This window comes from Myotis lucifugus, unplaced genomic scaffold (genome assembly GCF_000147115.1).
Source record: "Myotis lucifugus unplaced genomic scaffold, Myoluc2.0 scaffold_5, whole genome shotgun sequence".
NCBI lineage: Eukaryota > Metazoa > Chordata > Mammalia > Chiroptera > Vespertilionidae > Myotis > Myotis lucifugus.
The window spans coordinates 19,746,888-19,773,812 of NW_005871053.1; the positions used below are offsets into that span (position 1 = coordinate 19,746,888).

A 26,925-nucleotide genomic window follows, 5' to 3' on the forward strand; every position below is an offset into this window, starting at 1 on the left:
GGGGCGACTAGGCCCAGTGGTGGGGGGCAGCTGGGGTCGACCCAGGCCAGCAGAGGGGGGAAGTTGGGGGCGACCCAGGCAGGCAGGCAGGTGAGCGATGAGGCACCCAGCCGGTCCCAGGATTGTTGAGAGGGATGTCCAACTGCCAGTTTTAGGCCCCAATCCCCCGGGATCGGGCCTAGGCCGGCAGTTGGACATCCCCCCAAGGGGTCCTGGATTGGAAGAAGGTGTAGGCTGGGCTGAGGGGACCCCCCTCCCCCCCCCGTGCACAAATTTCGTGCACTGGGCCTCTAGTTTTTAATAATTATATTGAACTATGATTAATTGAAGTGCCTGGGGAATTAGTATTCTCATTACTTTTTTCAAGAATGCTTTCTTTTAACATTTGTATAGAAACTTTTACTAAAATATTTGTGTAAGTGTAAAATTGAATTATATTTTAATGATTTGAAGATAGTAGAGGGCTAGGTCCTGATTTGACAATTTGAGCTACTACTAATCTTGTTTGGTAAAGAAAATACAAATATTAAATATGGGTCTTGATTTGATAATTTTAGCAACTAATCTAATTTTGTAAATAAAGCATAATCAAATATTAATTATGTAACAGTAATTTAAAAACACCAGAGATGTGGAAAGGAGAATCAAATTAATTGCTAGGTGAGACTTATAAACAAGTCAAAACTGTGAGTTGACCTTAAGAGAAGGGTCACTAGAATAATCTTAGAAGGCTTCTTTAAGGAAAAGGGTACTGAGCTTCAAGCATTGAAGGAAGACTTCAAACATTAATTAATTTTTATAACATCTTTATTAACATATAGTTAACAAATCATACAATTCACCCATTTAAAGTGTACAGTCCAGTGGATTTTGGTATATAAAACTATTAAGTTTTTAAAGTTGTGGTCATATATATTTATAATACATGTATATATAAATATATATGGCTATTTTAACTGTACAATTCATTGGCATTAATTACATTTACAGTGTTATGCAACCATCATCACTATTTCCAAAATTTCTTATCAACCCAAACAAAAACTATAGAGCACTAACTCTTCATTTCCTCTGCCTCCCAGCCTTTGGTAAACTTGAATCTACATACTTTTTGTCCCCATGAATTTGTCTAATCTAGATATTTTCTATAAATGACATCATATAATAGTTGTCTTTTTGTGTCAGGTTTATTTCCCTTAGTATAATGTTTGTTTTCAAGATTCATCTGTATTATAGCATGTATTAGAACTTCACTGCTCTTTAGGGCTCAGAAATTTAAATAAATTATATTGCATTTATTATCTATTTATTTGTTGATGGACATTTAGATATACAAATATTTGTTCAAATCTCTGCTTGCAATTCTTTTGAGTATGTGTACACCTTGGGGTAGAATTGCTAGGTCATGTGGTAATTTTTTGTTTACCTTTTTGAAGAACTGTCAAACTTTTTCAAAGTGACTGCACCAAGCATTAATTTTTATTCTATTATAGTATCCTAATAAAGAGGGAATATGCTAATTGACCCTCACGCCATCACAAAATGGCAGTGCCCACAGCCAATAAGGAGGGAATAAGCTAATTGACTGCCCTGCCCTCCAAGATGGTGGCACCATAGCCAATAAGGAGGGGATATGCTAATTGACTGCCCCACCCTCAAATATGGCGGCACCCACAGCCAATAAGGAGGGAATATGCTAATTGACTGCCACACCCTCAAAGATGGAGGTGCCCACAGCTACAAGATGGCCAGGAGGGGAAGGCAGTTGTGGGCGATCAGGCCAGCAGGGGAGGACAGTTAGGGGCGACCAGGCCAGCAAGGGAGGGCAATTGGGGGGAACCAGGTCTGCAGGGGAGGGAAGTTGGGGGGGGCAGGTCTGCAGAGGAGGACAGTTAGGGGCAACCAGGCCAGCAGGAGAGGGCAGTTGGGGGCAACTGGGCCAGCAGGGGAGGGCAGTTTGGGGCAACCCGACTGGCAGGAGAAGGCAGTTGGGGGTGATCAGCCCAGCAAGGGAGCAATTAGGCATCGATTAGGCTGGCAGGGGAGTGGTTCGGGGGTGATCAGGCTGGCAGGCAGAAGCGGTTAGGGGCAATCAGGCAGGTAGGCAGGTGAGCGGTGGGGGCCAGCAGTCCTGGATTGTGAGAGGGATGTCCGAGTGCCGGTTTAGGCTCAAGAGGTTTCAGATTGGAGAGGGTGCAGGCCTGGCTGAGGGACATCCCTCCCCAGTGCAGGAATTTCGTGCACCAGGCCTCTAGTAGAGTATATAAAAGATTAGATTAAATAAATACTGGTTTCAGCACATGCTATATACTTTTCTTTTAAAAAAAAAGGGAACAGAAAGCCATATGTTATGCATGAGAACATGTATATGTATAAAGAGCCTCTTAAAGTGAATTTTAATAAAATAATTAAGTCCTCTGGTTGTACATGGTCATCAGATTTCTATTTCTTAGTCTGTAGAAATTTGTTGTAAAACATTAAGTATGGATGTTTGCACAAGTAATTAGTATAACTTAGTATAGTTCTGCTCAATTTTAACATTTATTTTTTAGTTTCCCTTATGAATTATAAAGTAATATTATTATTAATTATATCTAACTGGAAATATTCTTAATATATTCTTTTCATCATTTTACAATTCATTTTACTTCCTATATGTTAACATTTTATATTTTGTAAGTCTGAGAGAAGACCAGAGGCATTTCACTTGACATTTTTAAGATGACTCTTAAAAGTGTAAATTCTGGATTCAATGTGAGTTAAGGGTACCGTGTTTACCTATATTTTCATAGATCAGTGAAGGACCACTAAGCCAAAAGGCACCCTTATTTCATTGGCTTGATGAGGTCATGTATGTCCCAGGAAGTGGGTGGCAATACTGGAATAGGAAAACATAATTACAAATTTCTTTTGGAGGGATACATAATGTCACAAGCATATAAACAATAATGAATTACACTTGTAGATTCAGTATGGAAATAGTAATAGCAGATATTATAGGTCATCCTGAAAAGAATATTGTTCAAGACATCAGAAAAATAAGTTCTGGAAAGAAAAGGAAAGACTAATTAGAAGTTTTCTTTAAATTTCTCATCAAAGGGTATATATGGGAATATTTGATGCATAAGGATTTTGAAATAGCCAGCAATTTTGAGAAATTTACGCAGGATAGTTCACGGAATCATTTTGTTTTGTTTGTTCAAATGTTTGAGGCAAGTTGCCTTAATATTGATTTGAGCCCAGTGCATCTTTCTATACCTGAGTAAGAATACAGAACAAAATATGGGGTTTCTAAGTTATCAACAAAGGTTAGACTTGGGAAAAACTTTTGGGAAATAGGTTTTCATTTGGTTAAAAGCAAAAATGAAATAATCTATATATAAAAGGCTAAGTGTCCGTCCGTCCTACTGGTTGCTATGACACACACTGACCACCAGGGGACAGACGCTCAATGCAGGAGCCACCATGACATGCACTGGCCATTTAAAAATAAACGGTACTGCGGACCTGGTGCTGACAAACCAACACTCGGCTTCCCCCAAATGGGACATAGGCCCCACCACCATCCTAGAGCGACACCCCACCAAATTGCAGCCAATGCTCCAAGACCCCATGGCACAAAATGTGGCCCAAAGCCCAGCCCAGCCCAGCCCAGCCTGGAAATGGTGGCTGTGGGTGCTGGGTAATGATGTCATGTAGCAATGCCCGGCTTCCTCTCCCTAGTGACTAGCCTCCTTGGAGTTTCTTCAGCCTGGGAACCCAACTTGTTTTATAGCCAGGTGTAAACATTTTACAGTTTAACCAAATGTCTGTGAAGTGTTTTCCCATGCCTAATCTCATTTGACCCTCACAGAAGTCCTGGAGTAGATAGATAGGAGACTTGGTAGAATCCTATTTTCTTTTCATTAGCAAGATGCGAATAGCGATATTAAAATATTTCTTCTAATTAATATCCTTTCATGAATCTGTGTACTGGGACACTAGTATAAAATAAAAATCAACAATAACAATAATCACTTGAACACAGAATTATGATAAACTTAAATACTTTGAATAATCTACTGAAAAATAAAATATTTTAAGTGTTTTTATGTAGCATTGCTGAGCCGATAAAAAAGTAAAAATTTAAAGGTATCAAAAACCAAGTGAAATAGAAAATTTAAAGAAGGGGATTAGAAGACAATGTTGTTAAAATGTTTAGTACTGAAAGTGATCTGCAGATTCAATGTAATCCCTATCAATGTCACAGTGGCATTTTTTTATAGAGCTAGGAAAAAACCATTCTAATATTTATATGGAACCACAAAAAATCACAAATAGTCAAATCAGTTTTTAGAAAGATGAACAAGGTCTGAGGTACCACACTTTCTATATATTTTCAATCTATATTAACCATAACAGTAGAGTATTGGCATAAAGACAGACTTGGAGACCAGTGAAACAGAATGGAGAGCCCAGAAATAAATCCACACGTATGCAATCAGCTGATCTTCAGAAAGGATGCCAAGAATACACAATAAGAAAATACTATTCTGTTCAACAAACATTGTTGAGAAAACTGCATATCCACATGCAAAACAATGAAATTGGACCCTTATTTTCTACCCTACACAAAATCAACTCAAAATGGATTAAAAACATGTATGTAAGACCTGAAACAGTAAAACTTCTGGAAGAAAACTTAAGGGAAAAGCTTCATGACCTTGGTCTTGGCAGTGATATCATGGATACGACATCAAAAGCATTGGCAACTAAAAACAAATACATGAGCGAGGCTACATTGAATGAAAAACCTTCTTCACAGCCAAGGAAACAATAAGCAGAATGAAAAGGCAACTTCCGGAATGGGAGAAAATATTTGCAGTATTTCATACAAGGTTAATCTCCAAAAGACATATACTGTATAAGGAACTTCTACAATAGTAAAAAAAAAAACTAGTAACCTGATAGAAAAAATCGGATATGGATTTTAACAGACATTATTCCAAGGAAGACATACAAACGACTAATACCTATTTGAAAAAAATGCTCAATGTTACTTATCAGAGAAATGCAAATCAAATCCACAGTGAGATATCATCTCACACCTTTCAGGATGGCTCTTATAAAAAAAAAAGATAACTGTTGGCTTGGATGTGGAGAAATTGGAACCCTTGCACACTGTGGGAATGTAAAATGGTGCAGCCACTATCGGAAATAGTATAGAGATTGCTCAGGAAACTAAAAAGAGAATTACCATGTGCTCCAGCAATCACACTTCTGGGTATTTATCCAAAATAATTCAATTAATGATCTTAAAGACATATTACTGCTCCTATGTTCATTACAGCACTATTCACAATAACCAAGATGTGTGGATACAACCTAAATGTCCATCAACAGATGAATGACTAAGAAATTTGCTTATATGAATGGAATGGAATATTATTCAGCATTTAAAAAAAAAGGAAATTCTGCAATATGCAACAACTTGGGTGAACCTTGAAGACATTATGTTAAGTGAAACAGGCCAGTCACAAAAAGACAAATATTGAATGAGTCTAATTTATGTATCTAAAATTGTAATATGGCATATTACAACTAAAATCTTCTGAATAACTGGAATAGTATGTTTCATTGCTGGTCCAGTTTTTTCCCCATCGCTCTGGATTTCTCTATGCCTGGATGAGATGGAGTTTCAGAAAGTGATAGACCATGGTAAAGGTTACCTGGTAAGGGTTTGATGGGTGACTGGAGAGCCTTACCTAGTCACATGTAGTCTAATGTACTTATAGAGAAATATTTTGGAGGCGAGGCAGTCCTGTTTTCCCTACTTCTTCTCAGTATGCCTAATGCATATGTAAACCTCGGTTTAAATGCTCTATTTATAGCTGACTTAGCCCTTTTAAAAGTTCTTTAGGAAAAGGCAGGAAACTCTTGGAAAGGAGAGATCTTTGTTCAGATTCCTATGCCCTTGTTATGACAGATGGTGGCTGGAAGTTGTCACACCTACCCTTATTACCAGCCTCCCTGAATGCTCACCTGGACACAGGGTAGACAGTCTTAAATATATAGTTAAGTTACACATGTGTACTTATTCAGAGCCTTCATTAATAGTAAAGACAATTATTTTTTTTTAGTATTTGGTTGTCAGTTCTAGTTTCTAGAAGCTCCCTTTATAAAATCTATTACTTATCTAAATTATTTTCTATATTTTTATTTTCACACCTGGCTTTTAGATCTTAAGATGTGGATTGATCCTATTTTCTTCCCTTCTTCTCAGGGAATCTTCTTATCCAGGCTGTCTTTATTTTACTCTTTTTGTATTTATCGTAATATCTCCCACCACTTCATTTTAGCAGGTCTTTTCTTTCTTCTTTTTTTCCCCTTCTTTTCATTTTAGTCAGTCTTACAACATTCTGAATATTATACAACAGGGCAACAATGTAATAAACATTGTTGATCATTATTCTTATTTGATCCTTAAAATTGATATAATATAGCAATGTTGAACTGAAATTTTTAAAGCACTATTGGCAGTGTTTTTCAACCCTGGTTACCCATTAAAATATCCTAGAGAGTTTCCCGGGAACTGTTAGTGCATAGCCCCCACTCCCAGAGATTCTGATTTAACTTGTTTATCCTGGGGCCTTGGCATGGTTATAAATGCAGGGATGGACAAAAGTAGGTTAATATTAATGATAATAAATAATATAATAGTAAATACATAAATAAATAAATTTTGTGTTTTGCATACTCACAACCATAAACCTACTTTTGCCCCCCTCCCTGTATTTGTAAGATCCCCCTAGTGTCTCTTAATAAACAGTCAGGATTGAGAATCATAGCATTAAAGAAGCTCTAGGATAAAACTTTTTTATGTAGTAAATAATTCATTTAACAGTAAATATATGAAAACCTAGTAGGTGAAGACACTATGCTGGAATTCTCTTCTATTATGAAATAAGTCAGACACTCCTTTGTTTCACTAGATTCTAAATTAAGATTTTTTATTGGCCAAGTTTTCTCTAAGTGGATGAGTCTCTCCATTTGTTGTGGGCTTATTCCTTTTATCTGAGGATATTGTGTAAGTCATATTCGTAATGTTACTCCTGTCTATCAGGATGTAAAATAAATTGATTGTGTTTTTAAATCAGGTTGTATTTACTAAGGCAGATTTTGAAACGTAATTACTCTCTGTACCTTTGTTTAAAATATAACCCATATATATGGATCGAACAGCAGAACCAACTAAATATATGTGAAAGAAATGTTGTTAGAGGAATTTTTTGTACTTGTGCTTTTATATATTTGTATATAGTAGTTCATATTTAGATAAAAATTATCTTGCTGTATAAGCTAAGTGTAATCTCATTTAGATAAATGTTTTGAGAAAGGTGTTCAATATGAGATTCATAAACCAAGTGTGATTCAACTGACCCCAAGGTATTGCTATGTTTTAAGTACACTAAAATTAGCTAACACTAATGAACTAGTAGACTTTACCTGTGATGAATTTGGGAAGTTTGGTATAAATATGGGAAAGAATTTATGGCACAAATAGATGACTTAAATGGCAGATTAAATCTTTACATTTCAACAGATTATTAAAATTAGAAGAGGTCTTAATGCCAATAAAAGAGTCTGTACTGTGTACTTGATAAGTCAAGCTTATTGCATGATAGGATAAATGTACTAATAAAGAGTGATGCTTTTGCTTTAATTATCAAGTTTATAGTGTTTTTAGAAAAAGTCAAAGTAGAGACATTTTATTTGGTTTACTTGACTAGTTTGCGGACACTTTTTGAAGAGATTTTCTGATTTACTTTCTTAGGTTGATGATTTTTTGGAATTGTTAATCCTCTCAGATGGGTATTCATTCATTTATTCAACAAATATTCAATGAGTATATTCTTTGTGCCAGGACTGTTTTAGGGTTCTGAAGATACTGTAGTGAACAAAACAGATATATTACTTAACAGTCTTGTGGGAGAGTCAGACAATAAATAAGAAAAATAAATAAAATATATAGTAATTTAGATGGTCTAAAGGAGAAATTGTTTTGGTGATGTGGTGATGCTTTTTAAGTAATATGGGCAGGAAAGGCCAATGTGATATGACATTTGAGCAGTCTGAACTAAACTTGCCAGAGAAGGTTAAAAGAAAAATATTACTGATATAAAAAGTAGAATTCCACCTTGACTGGTTTGGCTCAGTGGATAGAGCATCGGCCTGCGGACTGAAGGGTCCCAGGTTCGATTCTGGTCAGGGGCATGTATCTTGGTTTCGGGCACATCCCCAGTAGGAGGTGTGCAGGAGGCAGCTGATCGATGTTTCTTTCTCATCGATGTTTCTAACTCTCTATCCCTCTCCCTTCCTCTCTGTAAAAAATCAATAAAATATATTTTTTAAAAAAGTAGAATTCCAAGCATATGGAAAAACCATAATTTAAAGATGCTATTAATTAGCACCAGATACTATTAATTAGCACCACACCTGGAAATGAAATCTAGGCCTCCTCAGCACCAGTGCTCTTTTCTTCCTTGTTATTTGGCTCTTCTACTAGGGGAAATGAAGATGAGATGTGGTTGGTTATTATTACACCTTTCTGCTATTTATTTAGAATACTTACAATCACCCAATAGAAATTCAGTGTTTTAGATGGATAAGAAAACATAAGTAATGATAAAAACGTGTTCTTCTAAGTACAAAATTACAGAAGATCAAAAGGATCATTTGAGTAAGTTGATATTCATACTCACAACAGAGTGGGACTGCTTCAGTAGAAGGATAAAGTAACTTTTTTCTACAATTATGGTAGTGTGTTTGGATTAACTTATAAAAGATTTGGGATGCAGGATAAAGAGTACTTTGCACTAACTTTAACAAGGATGTGGGTGTGCGGGACACAGAGGTGTCCAAAAAGGCATCTAGAAACACTGGAGTTAGTATAGGGTATCAAAATAGTTATAATGGGAAGCTAAGGTTTTACACAATAAAATAGATGCAACCATCAAATCAGAAAAATGAGGAAGAATAAAAAGTTGATAGAAGTGGCAGACCCAGAGTAGAATCAAATAAAACAGGAGAGTGGCTTCAAAATTAGGATTGTGATTGACACATATATGTCCCTCTTACAGATCCTTAAATACTTGTTTTTGAGTTTGGAGTGATAGATTAAAGGAAATATGCAGGTCTCATGGCCAACATTTTTCCACTTCAGAAACTGAAAATTGATAAGCAGTTTGTTTAATTATTAACAAGTGCATTTATGAAAATTTAATAGCTAGTCCTACTTATTTTTATTTCTTATTAAAAATGTGTAAGATATAAGGAAAGATTTGCCTAAATCTTTTCTTTCTTATTTAAAAAAACTGACAATTGATGATAGATATTAACTCAGAATTCCTCATCTATGATATTAAAATAATAATACCAGACCTACCTACTTTAAGATTTGTTCTTGGGGTAAAATGAGAACAAATGTGTAAACTTTTTGTGTTTTTTTTTTTTGCAAATTATCAAGTTCCATATAAATTTTCATGATTATCATGCATTTTCATTCAAACCCTTTTAGCTAGGTTATAAACCTCTAAAGATGATAAGCTGTTGTCCCTGCTTCTTAAGGACCTCACAGTGTGGGAGAACATCAAATATGAAAACAGAAACTTGCTATATAGTACAATGTTATAAGTGCTTTAATTAGGAAATATACAAGAGCAACAAGAAAGGAGTACCGAAGACTTCCTCAGGGAGTCAGAATGGTTCCCCAGAGTAGGGAATGCATGAGACAAGACCTAGAATATATATGGAAATTTGGCAGGGTAACTAGAATGCAGGGGAGACCATAGTATATTTGAGGAATGGCAAGAGTTTAGTACCTTTATGTATGAGAAGAGAGTGAGACAAATGAAATCAGAGGCCTCATGAAGAAGAGCTTTCTTTGCCAAACAGAGGTCCTTGGATTTTGCCATACATGTGATGTAGAGATTCTGAAAGATTTACATAAGTAGGAGAGTGGCAGGGTCAGACTTTTATACTAAAAGGATTACTGTTTTATAAAATAGGATTACTGTGGCTTTGTGGAGGATCAGAGAAAAAGAGAAGTAGAGAGACCCCTTAAAAGGCCATTGCAGTATTTGCAATAAGAACTAATATAGGATTGTACTAAGATGATGGTACAAATAGAGAAAAGATATTTAAAAAGCAGAGCCAGCAGAAAAGAGTGAATCCTTGGTGTGGTTTACAATCTCAGGCTTATTTATCTCTGTTAAATCCCTCTATTATAGTTGGAATGGAGTTGTGGAACAAGTCTGATAAGTACTTAGGAATTTATAATGTTCGATAAACCTGTTAGTTTCCAAACTGAATTAATATTGCTTTAGCAAGTTTAACGTGTGTGTGTGTGTGTACATATGCATGTATATGTGTGTGTGTGTGTGTGTGTGTGTGTGTGTGTGTGTATTAGTAGCCTGGTGCACAAAAATTTGTGCACTCGGAGGGGGGTGGTCCCTCAATTATTAAACATTTATCGGTACAACAGTGACCACATTGGTGGTGGTGGTGGTCTTATCAGAATGTGTTATATTATGCAGATGAAAATCTATTTAAACAGATTTGATGTAGATATTTTCAAAGATGGAAGAATTGTCCCTGTCAACTCTTTTAGTTGATTCATATCTTCACTAATTGTCATCATTGCAAAGTTTTCAGTCCCCATATGGATTGCTGGATATAATAGGTCATGCACTGTCCCTGTCCTTTGTAGCCTTTGTTACCTTAAGGACTCTAGTTTTCCATTTATATGTTTAAATACCAACATTACTGGCTTAAAAATGTAAGCTTTTAACATTGCTCTCTCTGTTCTGTATCTTTCCGATGAAAAGTGGAGTTGGGTTGCAGCACAGGAGAGAAATTCAGAAGGGGAATATTGAAGTAATGACTGCAGTAGAAGAGGGAACCTATTTCCCTGGCCACAGGCGCTGGCGCCCTGGACCACAGGGCTGGCAGCTTCTCCGGGTGGCTGCAGCCTGGGACCTCGGGCGGGTGGCTTGTCCGTCTCCTGGGCTGCAGCCAGCCGCAGGCGCTGGCGCCTGGACCAAAGGTGGGCGGCTTCTTCTTCTGGCGGCGGCTTCTTCTTCTGTGCTTCCAGGGAGGGCAGTCAGTTATGTGTATATGTGTGTGCATGCAAACATAGGCGTGTACACGTGTGTATGTGGAAATCTGCTGGGCAAATCAAAACCATAGAAGAGTTGCCTCCTATCTCTTGAATCTCCCAGAGGTATCCCCCACTTTTTTATTCTATCACTACTGGAGAGTCAGTATTTGCAGCCAGCCAGCCAGTGACTCTCTCACTGTCTATTTCTGACTTCTTCTTTCCCTGTCTGTCTTCCAACCCCTAATCATATTTCCACCTGGATGCATCATTTTTACTCCCAATGTGTTGTGTACAGAAGGAGTCAGGATTCTGTCTTTCCATGAATAGTACTCAGTAACAAACCAATTGCATTTTAGTTGGGCAATACCCCTACCCACCCTTCAAATCCCTACTACCATGCATTTCTGTTTCCCTTTTTGTTTGTTGGATTTTTGTGCTGCTCCTTCTCCTCACCCCACCACCCTTGGATCGTAATGTAAAATTCTTTTACCATGTCAAGAAATTACCTGGCTCTTGCCGGCTGCCTGGGTTTCCGATCACCGTCAGCAGCAGTTGGCTTCTTCCCTTTTGCCTCCCAGCATTGCACCTACGTATGCAAATTAACCGCCATCTTTGTTGGCAGTTAATTTGCATATCACCCTGATTAGCCAATGGGAAGCGTAGCAAAGGTACGGTCAATTACCATGTTTGTCTATTATTAGATAGGAGATATATATATTTCTGAGTGCCTGAGGGAGAGTTGGATAAGTACACATGAAAGATACTAGGGACATTTTACATTTAGTCATGGATTTGGAGGCTAGAAATGAGAATACTGACTTTAAAATTTCAATAGAGAATGGATTAAATCAAATATATTTTATCAACACAAAATCTGAATATTCTTTTTGCTACATATAACAGCTTTATAGACACATAATTCGCATACCATACAGTTCGCCCATTTAAAGTATACAATTCAGTTTTTAGTGTATTCAGAGTTGTGCTACCATTATCACAATCAATGAAATATTTTCCTAATTCCCCTCAAATCCCCAGTACCCATTAGTAGTCACTCCCCATTTTTCTCCTACCTTCCTACAGCCAAAGGCAACCACTAATCTACTGCCTGTCTCTATAGATTTGCCTTTTCTGGACTTTTCATATAAATGGAATCATGCAATATGTGATCATTTGTGACAGATTTCTTTCATTTGGCATAATGTTTTCAAAATTCTTCAATGTTGGAGCATTAATCAATACTTCATTCCTTTTAATTGCCAAATAATATTTCGTTGTATGGATATACCACATTCTATTTATCTGTTTGTTAGCTCAGAGTCATTTGGATTATTTTCACATTCGTATACAAGTTTTTTTTGTGGACATATGCTTTCATTTCTCCATGCTTAGGAGATTTGCTGGGTCATATGGTAATACTTTGTCTAGCCTTTTGAGGAACCCAAATATTCTCAATTTTGGAATATTTGAAGTAGAATATTTAGTTGAGCATTTTAAGTGTAGACAGTTTTATAGTTCCAATGGGTGTACATGGCTCTATCATTAGACTACATGTATTATTTTAATAATCAGTAAGCTATTTATAAAGAATATTAAAATTTTATCATCTCAATGCTCATTGTTAGAATGATTTTACTATTGAGTTGGTACTTTGTTTTACTTTGCAGAAATACTCCAAAAAACTGGCTCATAGTTGTATTCATTAAATCACTATATATATTTACATATATGTATTTTTATTGATTTCAGAGAGGAAGGGAGAGGGAGAGAGAGCTAGAAATACAATGATGAGAGAGAGAACCATTGATCAGCTGCTCCCTCCATGCCCCCTACTGGGGATCAGGCCTGCAACTGGGTTTGTGCTCTGACTGGGAATCAAACTATGACCTCCTGGTTCATTGGTCAATGCTCAACCACTGAGCCACACCAGCTGGGCTATATCACTATATTTAACTCTTAATTGTTTTCATGTATTTAGCCCAAGTCATATTAAGACACATTTGGGATGTGTACTTAGGGATTTGTATTATGAAGTTAGGCAGCTAAATTTTATCTGAGCAGTTATCTGAAGGGCCTTGAATCATTCAATAAAACATAGCAGTATTATATTAATATTTAGGCCTGTCAGTACAATAAGACATGGACAAATTATATGCAATTCAGAAAGTAATAAATTAGTAGGAAAGTGGAAGAGGAATATTTGAAAGGACATCTTACTAATAAAAGCCTAGGTTATCCTCATGCCGTCACACTGTGATGCTCTCATGCCTTCACAAGATGGCTGTGTGCACAGCGGAGGCGGGGTTCCCACGGCCCTGTGTGTGCGCTGCGGGGGCGGGGCCCCAGTGGCTGCTCCTACCTCTTTGAGGCAATCCATTAAGGAACCCCAGATGGGTGGGTGGGACCTACCTCTTTAGGGCCATCGATCTCGGGGCTCCCGCACTGTGAGAGGGCACAGGCCAGGCTTGGGGACATCCCCTAGTGCAGGAATTTCGTGCACCGGGCTTCTAGTTAATAAATAATTTGACTAAATTTTGTAGTGAAGATACTGGTAGAGGGCATTATCGTAACTATTTGAGAATTTTTGTCAGTGTCATAAAGGAGAAAACTTGGTTCCTAATTACTTAAAAACAAAAAAGAATGTATAGCCTGAATAAAATTAAGTTTTTGAGTAATGGAAGATATAAAATTATGTTAATATCTCAGGAAAAACAATTTCACTATTTTGGTTATCTAAAAACTAAGGTGAAATGGTCACTGTTATATAAAATAAAACTTTAAATTATACTGTTATCTATAGTGAAACTAACGATCACACCAATGAGAGGCAGGTTGACAGGATAGCCTACTGTACTTCTTGTATATCTGTTGAGGTTTTACCTTTGAAAGAAATCTGCTTGGAAGTGAAAATGCTCTTGACATTTAAAATATGTATATATTTTGTATATATTGATTTTTTACAGAGAAGAAGGGAGAGGGATAGAGAGTTAGAAACATTGATGAAAGAGAAACATCAATCAGCTGCCTCCTGCATGCCACTTACTGGGGATTGAGCTTGCAACCCAGGCATGTCCCCTGACCAGGAATCAAACCTAGGACCTTTTAGTCCATTGCCTGATGTTCTATCCACTGAGCCAAACCAGTCAGGGCACCCTTGACATTTTTAAATTACCTTTTTAACTTAACCTTTGTTTACATTTGCCTTACGAAAGAAACTTTGTTGACTTTCAATGAGCTGTTTTCCCACTCTTGTATATTTAGTTTGAAGAAATAAAAGATATTTTCTTAGAATTCTGGCCAACGAAAGAAACTTTGTTGACTTTCAATGAGCTGTTTTCCCACTCTTGTATATTTAGTTTGAAGAAATAAAAGATATTTTCTTAGAATTCTGGCCAACCATATAAACACAAAACACCTAGTACAGTGGTTCTCAACCTGTGGGTCACTATGCTTGAATTATGTTCAATTTGTAACAATGAAATTGGGGGTCACCACAACATGAGGAACTGTATTAAAGGGTCGCGGCGTTAGGAAGGTTGAGAACCACTGACCTAGCAGGAAGTGTGCTAGGCAGTCCTTTTACAATGGCTCTTTGAAGTACGTGTAATTAATCCCATTTTACTGATTCATAAATTAAGACTCAACAGACATGTTGGCTATGTGCTGAATAATACAGTGAATTCATAAAACAAATACAGAGCAGTAAAAAGCCAATATAACTAGCAGCTTTCTGGGTAGAAGCTAAAGTGCTCTATAGTTCAAAGATGGGAAGTTGTAGCCTAATATTAGTCAGATACAGCTTTATGGATACAGTGACTCTGGGGCATATATTTGCATTGCTGAAAAGGAAAAACAGAATATGGATCAGTGGTGTAAATAACATGAACAAAGATGAGAAAAGATGAGATTAAACTTGACATTTGTTAGGGAGTTTGTTGGCAATTCTCTTTCAGTTGCAAGTAATAATAACCCCTTAAAACTCAATTAAAAGATAGATATTTGAAAGGATAGAGAGAAGTCTCAGGGCAAATGAGAAAATAAAAAATGCGCCTGGGTGGTGTGGCTCAGTGGTTGAGTGTTGACCTATGAACCAGGAGGTCCCAGGTTCAATTCCCGGTCAGGGCACATGCCTGGGTTTCAGACTCGATCCCCAGTGTGGGGCGAGCAGGAGGCAGCCAATCAATGATTCTCTCTCATCATTGATGTTTCTATCTTCTTCTCCCTTCCTCTCTGAAATCAATAATATATATACAAAAAAAGGCATGTCTAAGGAAAAGAACCTGAGATTGGCCATGCTTTCATCTTCTCTGTCAGGACCACCCTGCTTTTCTCTTCCAACATTTTTTTCCAACCCACTTTTTCTTAGTTTCCATATTCTTAGGACCATAAACTTTATGATCTCCCACTCAGCACCAACTTCCCCTGTTTCTATTAGTTAAAATGTCTATGTCAGAGAGAATTTTATTAGATCATAGCATCTTTTAGAGGCAGTGAATACATGTCCTAGGTTTCTGGCCAGCTGTTGTCTCCTTGGGTCATGTCTGGTCCAGACAGCTTTGACCTCAGGAGTAGGATCATGTGGACCACTGTTGAGGGTCAAGAATTGCCTCAATAGCCAGAAGTCCTAGCTGGCAAGTTAGATGGTCTATGTAGAGGAAGCTTGAGTAAAGCACAGTAAGCATAGACCTTTCTATCTCCTGGATGGGGATGAAGGGTGGGATTTTACTCTCATGAAAACTGTCACCATTTAAAAATTACTTCAAAGCAAGGATCTTTTTTCTTTCTGGTAGTCTAATCTCTCAATGATGCTGTATCTCTCCAATCCCTACGCCCTCCTTTACCTCCCTCCCTCACCACTCCTATCCCGTTAGCTTTTTTTCCCCCTGGTACTTCTCTCATCTGGTCCTAAAAATGGGGAGAGTGGGGAAAATAGTCTTTAATTTTCTTAGAATTAAAAGAAAACAACAATAACAATACATGCCCTTGTACCCAACACAAGTTCAAAACTTAGACATTATATATGGTATGTGAGGAGGTGGATTTTAAAAAGAATTTCTCCTCTTTTAAAAGTACTTTCTGAATTTGGTGAAGAGAGCACAAACATTTCTATTTACTAGAAAAATAAAATTTTGAAATAATTTAAATTTGGGTTAAATTATGATGAGTATTGTATAACATGAAAAAAAGTTGAGAAAATTTAAAGATGAAAATTATTAGATGAACTTTTATAACTTTTATAAGGCAAAGACTGTGATTTATTTATCTTTATAGTCTAACAACTAAGCCATTATATAACTTTGTAGTAGATGATCAATAATAGTTTGTTACTAAATTAGTACTAGACCAGCTTTTCAATACAAGAGACAAAGAGACAGTAATTTCAAGAAAAAAAAGTTTTCTTGAAATTATGAGAATTCTGGAATTTCTCATTGTCTAACTTCAGTATTAACCCTTTGCACTCCAAACCATTCTGGACATTGGCTACCAGCTACTCGACGCTACTTTGCGGCAGAAACGTGCATTTACAGACCCTCGTATTATTTAGTATAATTTTGGAACCAAGTAACGTATTATAATGATATTGGACTTATATGAATTGGGTGACATCGAGGAATGTATATTTGCAAAAAAACCAATATTTTATTGTTTATAATTTTGTACAGTATGATAAGTTTTGTAACACTCCCCAATATGCATTGCAGGCTGATTAGTGCATGTTTGACAGTAATAAGTGGTTTGACGCCTGCCACCAGGTGTTTTCCTGTTAAAACACACAATGCAGTCCCGTTTTCTTTGTCCCACATCGGGAATATGTAGTTTATTGTTTAATCCGACACAAAACCCGCTGACATTTCTTGTATATATCTTAGTAATTTTACGATATTTTGATTTAATTTCTTGTGCCATTTCAAGATAAAACTTCAGGGAAACATGCATGTCTCAAAAAGTTGCGTTGAAATAACTCAATTCCCCGTAATCACTAATAAACTGCAATGTCCCCTGAGAGGGGACATCCGAGTGATATGCTAGAATTCCGATGTCCCCTGAGAGGGGACAGCGGAGTGCAAAGGGTTAATTTTTAAAAAATAGTTCTTAGGTTAAAATTTATAGGTAGTTTTGGATACTCCCCTTTGGTTTCTTCTATTTTACTGCAATAGGAGATACTACCTTGTGTTGTCTATAGAAATTCAAATTTGTAAGTGTAGATCAGTCACAAATGTAATCATTAGAGAATAACTAAAATTATATAATGTCTTTAGTATTGTAAAACAATTATAATTTGTACTTAGAATTTGATTCTAAGGTGGCAATTTATTTTCAGAAGCATATTACTTTTTTATATTAAATGTTTTTATAGGTTCCTGAGTATGAGAAAATGTTTAACTTTTAATATAGATATTCCTAATCACTAACAAAATAAAGAATAATTGGAATATCCTCCCATTGCACTTCTAAATATTTTCCTGCTTCTGTTTGCTCATCTACAGATATGGCCCCCCAAAAGGCCACCTCATTTCCTAAATCTATACCATCCTCCCAATACCTTATACCACTGTGTCACTTAGCTCAGCGTCTTGCAAGCAAGAATCTGTGTAACTCAGCTTTGATCAGGTTTCTGTCATTGCTCCAACCCACTAGACAAATAATCTTTGGGGTAGGCTACTTAACCTAATTGACTTATTCATCCTACCCCGAACACCTAGTGTACTTCATGATTTATAAATGGTTTCTGAAAGGTTGAACATGTGATGTTTCCATAACTGGTTAAACTTTGTGTAATTGGTGTCACTTATAGCATGTGGGTGAAAGAACTTGATCTACCCTTATTTAGCTGAGTATGCAGAGTAGAAGACTCTGGCATTGAGGTGGCATAGCAAGTGACCAGCTGTTAACAGCATAACTCTGAGTCCTAGAGAATTCCTAAGAATTTTGTACAGCGTCTCTCACTTTAATGAACTATAGACAAAAAGTATGATTTTACTATTGTACCAGTACACACACAGTAGAAGTCTTTCTTTTTAAAATAAGTTATTTAACTGTTAGTAATACTAGCACATGGCAGATCATTGAAGTGCTAGAAGATATATAGTTAAAACAAATTTCCCTATCATAGATTTCAATTTCCTAGTCACTTTATTTAGAAGTAAACACAGCTACCAGTTTCTTATATATTTTTCCAGAAATATTCTGACCACACAAGCATAAGATTATATCCCCTTTTTTCTTTATCACACATACGATCTTGCTATTTATATTCCTCCCCACTCTACACTTTTAACTGATTAGCTGTAGAATGGCTTTTATAATGGCTGCATAGGATTCTATTAAAGAAAGGTACCACAATTTAACAATTCCTTACTGATGGAATATTTTGTTTTTAAAAGTCTTTTGCAATTAATATGTTTAATAAATATCCTTTACATATATTTTTACACATACATATGAATATATTGGATAAATTGAAGACTTTTGAACAGGAGAGTGATGATATTAGAAAGACAAAGCTAATGTTAGGGTGGCCGGACAAAAATATTTCAAAAACTCTTCCCCTCATTTTGTTCTTTAAGAAGTGTCTTGTTTTCCCTGTTAAGGGAAGCTCTGCCTTTTCCCCAATGAAAGGGAGTTGGTACTCTAGTTGAGCACATATGTAGTTCCAGACATCTTCCCTTGGCTTCTGAGTGAATGTGGTGCCTTACACAGAGTAACATGATTTCTCTTTGTTACCCTGCTTTTTTTTTTTCTTAATCTATTATGCATTGGCCTGAGTTACTATCCAGAAATGTCTCAGAATTTTCATTGTGTTTCTTAGTTTAAGAAAAACTTTGCTTGTTCTTTGGGACCCCTTGCATTTGTAGATGGAAGGATCAATTAACCAGACATTGTCTTTTTTTTTTATCCTTGTAATAGTTGTATCCTTATTAGAAGTTTCTAATTCCAGTCAATATTTAAATTCATAGATTCTACCTATGCTTTAGTTGATTCATACATGTTAAATCCTGCTCAAATCTTCCTTTAATATTCTTTTATATCTTAAATATTTTAAAAAAAACATTTTTCATTTCAGAGAGGAAGGGAAAGGGAGAGAAAGATAGAAACATCAATGATGAGAGAGAATCATTGATCAGCTGCCTCCTGCACACCCCGCACTTGGAATTGAGCCCACAACCCTGGCATGTACCCTGACCGGGAATCGAATCATGACCTCCTGGTTCATGGCCTGACACTCAGTCACTGAGCCAAGCCGGCCAGGCGATATCTTACATCTTTAAGATAACCTTTTCCTCACAGATATCTCCTTGCAAGAGAATACTTAATCCTTTTGGATGGAAAAGAAGTCTCCCTGAATAGATATTTACTGAGTAGTATGAAATCAGTTCTTTACTCTTGGATAATTGTCTCATCATAAAGTCTCTTGAGGTATAAATAAGACAAGAGTAAATTTTTAAAAGATTTTACAGAAATCTATAATTCAGCATGATACACATTTAGAGGTAGAAGTAAGGCCAATGGAAGGAAGGAAGGAAAAGGAAAAAATAGAATTAAGTTGTTAAATATTTTAATGTAATCTGAAGGTTTTTTAAATCACCAACTTGATAAAACTCAGTTATTTGAAGGGTAATTTAATTCAGTTCTTTCATTTTTCAGAGAAGAAACTAGTATTTAGGGGTGTCTAAGACTTGCTCCAGATCACAGGCTGCAACACAGCCTGAAGGTGGGACCCCTAGGCCTTGCTGCGTGGAACCGCGAGCCTCGCCTCCATGCCGGGCATGCGGTGTCAAGCCCCAGCCCACCAGCGTGTGCACGCAGCCCTGCCCACCCTCCCACGTCTACTGCGCATGCAGCCTCCAGGTGATCACTCATTGTAGCATGAGGGCGTCACGGCAAGAGGGTGTGACGACCATATAGCCTTTTATTAATTGGACTAGAGGCCCTGTGCACAAATTCATGCACCAGTGGGGTCCCTCGGCCTGGCCTGCGGGATCGGGCTGAAACCGCCTCTCCGACATCCTCTGAGGGGTCCCGGATTGCGAGAGGGCGCAGGCCAGGCCATGGGACCTCACTGGTGCACTATTGGGGACAGGGAGGGGCTTGGGAGATTGGCCAGCCCAGGAGGAGGGTCCGCAGGAGGGTTCCAGGGAATGTCTGGCCTGTCTCACTGATTCCCGATTGGCCAGACGCCAGCAGCAAGCTAACCTACCAGTCGGAGCATCTGCCCCTGGTGGTCAGTGCATGTTATAGTGACTGGTCGACCAGTTGACTGTCTGCTCCTGGTGGTCAGTGCATGTCGTAGCAAGCAGTTGAGCAGCCTTTGCATATCATTAGCATATTATGCTTTGATTGGTTGAATGAATGACTGGACACTTAGCATATTAGTGACCGAACGACTGAAAAACTGGTTGACCGGTTGCTATGACACACACTGACCACCAGGGGGCAGACGCACAACACAGGAGCTGCCCCCTAGTGGTCAGTGCACTCCCACAGCCAACCTCCCACGGCCCCTCCCCAGGCCAGCCACCCCATCCCCCCGATCGCAGGCCTGGCCAAGGGACCCCACCCATGCACGATTTGTGCACCGGGCCTCTAGTATAGGATAAATGTCCTAAACTAAAAGATGTACCTACTAGTTGATATTGTTCCTTAGATAACTGTGTTGTGGGTGGGGGAATCATGTTATTACATTTTGATCTTGTGATATGTGGGCTGTTTTTGGCCAAAAAGAGTCTGTTGGTTAGTGGTGTTAGAAATAAGGCAAGCCCCCCAATGCAGGGATCCTGGTAGAACACAAAACATACTCAGGAGCCAGGCAGGAAGGCAAGTATCTTTACTTCTACATAGAAGGGTGTGCACACATGGTCTGGAAGCGCACACACACCAAGCAGGCGGTCTGTTCGGCTTTATAATCATGGACACACGTGACCTGTCCCTTGCTCTTGATTGGAGCTGAGGCGCACAGTCTTTCGTGATTGGCTAATTCAAAGGGAGGAGTTGTCCTTTGCCATTTCAAGATGGCAGCCCCCAGGGGAGCTGCAAGCCATGCGGCCAACATGGCGGCTGCCAAGTTAGCAGCCCAAAATGGTGGCTGTCTACACTGTTCTTTGACAGAAAAGATGACTTGTTTCTTCTCACAGTGGTGATTTGGAACCTTAGGTGAAAGTGGTATTCTTAACACACAGCCTCAGAATGAGAGGCTGTTACAGGAGTGCAAGTATCAGATCTGGATGCTCTGGCCATAACAGAAATCTGGGAAGTAATGGTTCTTGGATACCTAAACTGCTTTTATTTTAATGAACACGTTTTTCTTAATCTGAATAAATGGGTTTTACCAATTTTTATGTAGTATGCTTCAATAATGAATAATAACTCATTTGATCGTAATTATATTTTTCAACCAAAAATTAATGTACTGATGTTTTATTTATATGTGTGTTCCAGCTTATTTTGAAAATTTCACAGTAAAAACACACTACCATTGGTACTTATACAATTGTAAGGCATTTATTTTTAATTCTTAACACAAAATGTATCTGGCTAAAAAATATGATAACATTCCAAGCATATACTTAATCTATAAATAGATATGACTGAAATACTTACTTGAAAGCAATAATCTAAAAATACCTTGAGGTTTCTTTTACTGCCTCACATGCACATGGCTCATTATACACACATTCACTTAATAAAAACAAAAGCTGACAGTTATTGAATGCTAGGTACTCAGCACTTTATCTGCATTATCTCATTTAATCCTTCCAACTACATCTTCAGTCCGCATGCAGAAATGGAAGGTTCACTGAAGTGACATAATTTATACACTGTTATAGCTAATAAGCTCCAGACACAGCCTTGGAACCCAGATGATGTCTCTTATCAAATGTAATCTGTATATCCATTTCTTTCATGATTAGGTTTATACTCTTCAACCCCAATGCATATGTATTTTGTGAGAGTTTTTTATGTGTCAGACTTGGTGTTTTTGTTTTCTTTACTTTTTATTTTGAAATAATTTTCGATTTAATTATATTGGTTTATTTATTCCATATTTTATCTTTCTGAAGAACATGTTCTAAACTTATTTCATATCTTTACAAACTATGCCTAAATGTTTGACTTATTTTAAGTATGTTTAACTCTTTTGACTAATTCTGTCTAAAACTGAGAATTCTCCCCCTCATAGATATGGAGTCTGGAGAACGGTTACCATCCTCAACAGCCTCTTCTACTGTACCAACTTCATCTTCTATACCTTCTGTGGCTTCATCGGTTTCTAAAGGCGGCCTTTCCACTGGAGCTGCTTCGCTTAGCTCTGCAATCAACCCATGTGGTGAATATCCTTATTGACTCAATTTTAGAATGCCATCCTTTTATTAATTTGTGTTCCTAGTGTTTTATTCTCAATGCCTCCATTGACCTATAAGGTTTAACATCCAGTCTCTGCTTTTTTTGAAATTCTATAGCACTGTTTATTACAAGCGTTTCTTGATTACTGGAAGCTCTCTTTGTAAATTTCATGTTGCTGTCACCATTTCAATTAATAAATTAATACAGGCAAAGTCTTTTTTAAAACAATAGGTCATTAAGGGAGTGAAGAAATACAAATGAGTCCTTGGTGATCAGGGTAGGTACCAATGCTGTGAACACTTTGCCCTAATTTGCTTTTAGTATTTGAAATGACCTTTACCAAACTCCAAGTATCTCAGTTCACTGGTGTGCACTAAAGGCAGATCATTTACTGAATGGGAAATATTTTTAAAGTTTAGAGCATGGCAAGTTTCTATTAAACATGAACATAGTTTATATTGCTAAAAAGAGAGCTTTATTTCAGAAGTGAAAATACCCTTAATTTTCATTAATTACATAGGAGGTACTTTTATTTTTTAAATCTTCATTGTTGAAAGTATTACATATGTCCCCTCCCCCCCCCATTGACCCCTCTATCCCACCCCCACTTCCCTTCCCCTAGCCTTTACCATCCTGTTGTCTGTGTTCATGGGTTATGCATATATGCATACAAGTTCTTTGGTTGATCTCTTCCCACCCATCCACCCACCCTCACCTTCCCCATAGGAGGTACTTTTAAGTAACTCCCAAAATGAGTTCTTGCCCAAGCACATGTTTGGTAGAATACATCCTTTTAAAAAAATACCTAAGCTTGATTAAATCACTTCTTTATCAATAGGAACCATTTTAATCTTAAATATTTTTAATCTTATAGATTATTTCATAGTAGAACTAAGTAGTATTTCACTTTTTCAAGATTAGATTTGTAATTTTGGGTAAGTGAAATGCATAAATATGGAATGTTTGCTAACAAAATACCCTAGAAATTTGCCAAATAAATATTTGTTTATTTTTAAATCAATGGAACAATAACAAGAAAGATATCATTTTGTCATTGTTTTATGAAAGTAATTTTCTAAAATTTTCTTCATAATTAGAAAATAACTAAAATGAAATAGCATTGCATTAAAAAAGTAAATAAATGAAATCCCTGTTCTCCTGCACCCTGTACAATCTTGGTTAACATTTAACAATTTCATCCATACTTCCCTTATATGCAAAATGATAGCTATATATAAATGATGAGTGCCTTTATGATATGCTTTGTTCAAAAGGTGATGCTACAATTGGCATTTTACCTCAAGTTACTTTCTCTAAATGATTTGAGAGTTGTACTTTTATAATGTTTCTTTTCTGCTTCTTATAACTATTCTTCTGAATTAGTCTTTAATATATATGGTGTTTCTATAGAAATGTCCTTTTTTATGTCAATGGTTTTCATAATATATTTGAATACAGAACCTTGAGTTTTTTGGACACTTTGCTGTCACCTATTTCTCACTTATTTTCTGAATTAGTGATACTTGAATTGATTGTGATTCTTATTAGTCAATTTAGGGCACTGTTTTTCTGTTAGTGATAGTTGGGAATTTCAGAAAGGGGTGGGGTACTAAGTTGCTGGGTAACATTAGAAATTTCTTTGTCTAGAAATTTCTTTGTGTAGAAAGGAGTATATTTTTTTAAAATATATATATTTTATTGATTTTTTACAAAGAGGAAGAGAGAGGGATAGAGAGTTAGAAACATCGATGAGAGAGAAACATCCATCAGCTGCCTCTTGCACCCCTCCTACTGGGGATGTGCCCACAACCAAGGTACATGCTCTTGGCCGGAATCGAACCTGGGACCTTTCAGTCTGCAGGCTAACGCTCTATCCACTTAGCCAAACCCAGTTAGGGCGAAAGGAATACATTTTTATTATTTTATTATTTATTTGCCAATTTAAAAGGTTGTAGAGTTTTTGTGTTGATACTTTCATTGAAAGTATAGTTTATTTCTATGTTCAGAAATATATCACTTATTAATACAATCCTTTGAGTGCATCATGAGTCTTTTTCACTTTCCAGGAAAATACTTAGTTTTTAACTTTCACAGTGTTGTAATTTATGTTTAAAGTAAAGCCTAGTATTAAGTTCCCGCACCTAATTTTCTTAATTTAATTTGTCACATTTTCCTGTTTTGTTTGATAAGATATTTTTGGCCTATGCATTGTCTGATAATTCTCTCCACTTTAAAATGAAATCATAGAGTAATAATATACCTGGACTCTTTATCTTAAACAATTTTTTAATTTCCTCAGAATTTTTTGAGGTATAAAGACAACAAACAGAATTTTCACCTTAAAATGTCAAAATTTCAACAGTTCTTTAATGGCCCCTTGGAGGACATTCTGTTGTTTTAAAATTATTTTAATTGACCAATCTCTTGTCATCTCCATTAATAGTATGTCTAGAGGAGTTACACTGAGTTACAAAGGATGCGATTCAAACCTGCTTTCAAATTTTGAATGATAAATTTCTTTTGAATCAATACCTTATGAGGATTGGAGATTATACCTACTAGTTAGCCTGTTCCTATTATGAATGTGTCAGAAGACATGAGTCTCCTGAGTCAGAGATTTTATTACTTACCAGAGGCCCAATGCACGAAATTCGTACAAGAGTAGGCTCTCACAGCCCCGGCTGCCTCGCAGCCCCTTGGCCCTACCCCCTGCCCACTGGTCGCTCCAGAAGGTTGTTCTGCCATCTGTTCTAATTCACATATTAGCTCTTTATTATATAGGATGGCACAGCAAATAACATGAGCATCATACTGGCATTGGTTTCCCATGCCTCCCAAGTCCACAGGGCGATACAGAGCAGCCCACTTGGCTCTTTGTGTGCAGTGGGTTTGTGTCACAGCTTAGGAATACTGAGCTTGGGGACTCTACTTTTGCTTTTAGTTAATGAAAACAAACCCTTTGTCTGGAAGGAGATGTTACCTCATCCTTCAAGATTGACCACTGCAAATGCAATCCTGAGAAATGGCTTGGTTCAAGAGTGGTCAAGGCATTTTACTCTTGGTATACCCACCAATAACATGTAGGGACCTTTGAGGATTGCCTTTCACAAAACATCTTTCAGTAATTTGGATAGAAAATAACACTGCAATAAAGATTAATCTGTCCTGGTCAATTTGGCTAAGTTGGTTAGGTGTCTTCCTGTGCACCTAATTCCCAGTGGAAGTACATGCCTAGGTTTTGAGCTTGATCCCCAGTAGGGAGTGTGCAAGAAACAGCTGATTGATGTTTCATTCTTACATTGATGTTTCTCTCTCCCCCTCTCCCTTTCTATCTAAAAACAATGAAAATATAGGGAAAAAAGATTAATTAATCTGAGGTCATCTGCATATATGTGTCTTATTGATCTTATTAGAATATAAGAAATACAATGTATCTTTTCCCTTTAAATTATGATTAAAAAATAGCTTGCCTACTTCTAAAAAATAATTTGGGACAGCTTTCAGTAAATGTATTGGTATAGCAAACAAAACAATTAACTAAAATATCAAAATATAGGGTCTTAAAAGGTGTTAGGTAAAGAAAGCTACCAATATTGCACAAAAACAAACTAGCTGTTAAGAGTAAAAGGAAAACAATGGGATGCGTGACTCACATACTAGTGCTAATAAGAGTATCAGTTCCTGAGGAAAAAGTAGACTTTTTTCCTGGCCCTGAGTGGTGTAGGGAATATGCTACCAGAACTGTGGTGTGAAAGGCCAAGTGGTGCACAATATCCTGCTTGCCAGTTTCACAGATATTCAGACGGTTGCAATATTGCTCTGGGTGAAAGGCGAGAGAGTGGTATTTAAACCACTAGTTGCATACTTAAACTTTAAAGAGTGGATTTGCTTGAGATTTGTGCTAATTTGACCTAATACATAGATAGAATTTGGGAAATTGCAGTTACACTTAAGCTGTGCTGTAGGCCAGTGGTTTTCAATCCATTTTTTTTTTAGGTAGATCTCTTCAAACAAAACATATAATAATGTCAAATATATAAAACAGGTAAACTGTTTAAAACCTCTCTAGTTAAAGCTTGAGTATGCCTGCTTTTCTTATTAAAGTTAAGGCAGGCAGGGGAGGGTGGGATGGGGTTGTGTAAGAGATCAACCAAAGGACTTGTATGCATGCATATAAACATAACCAATGGACACAGACAGTAGCGGGGTGAGGGCATGTGCTGGGGAGCGGTCAATGGGGCAAAAGAAGACATATATAATACTTTCAACAATAGAGAATCCTATATAATAAGAGAGGAATATGCTAATTAGCTGTTATGCCCTGAGGCATAATGACCAAGCACATCACGACCAGATCTTGGATCAGCAGGAGGGTGGGCTAACCAGGTACAAGCAAGCTGTGGAGAGCTACAGGAGGGGGCAGGGCAGCAAGCTATGAGGGGTGG

The 26,925-nt window shown here is 37.1% G+C and overlaps 1 protein-coding gene across 1 annotated transcript in view; it reads left to right on the plus strand.

Annotated features, from left to right (window-relative positions):
- The window catches only part of BAZ2B (bromodomain adjacent to zinc finger domain 2B), a 258,012-nt gene that overhangs the window by 112,732 nt on the left and 118,355 nt on the right, over nucleotides 1-26,925 (plus strand). Inside the window, 1 exon segment of the mRNA XM_023745704.1 lies at nucleotides 22,317-22,463. Within this exon segment, the coding sequence (XP_023601472.1) occupies nucleotides 22,319-22,463 (145 nt within the window). The 5' untranslated portion in view covers nucleotides 22,317-22,318.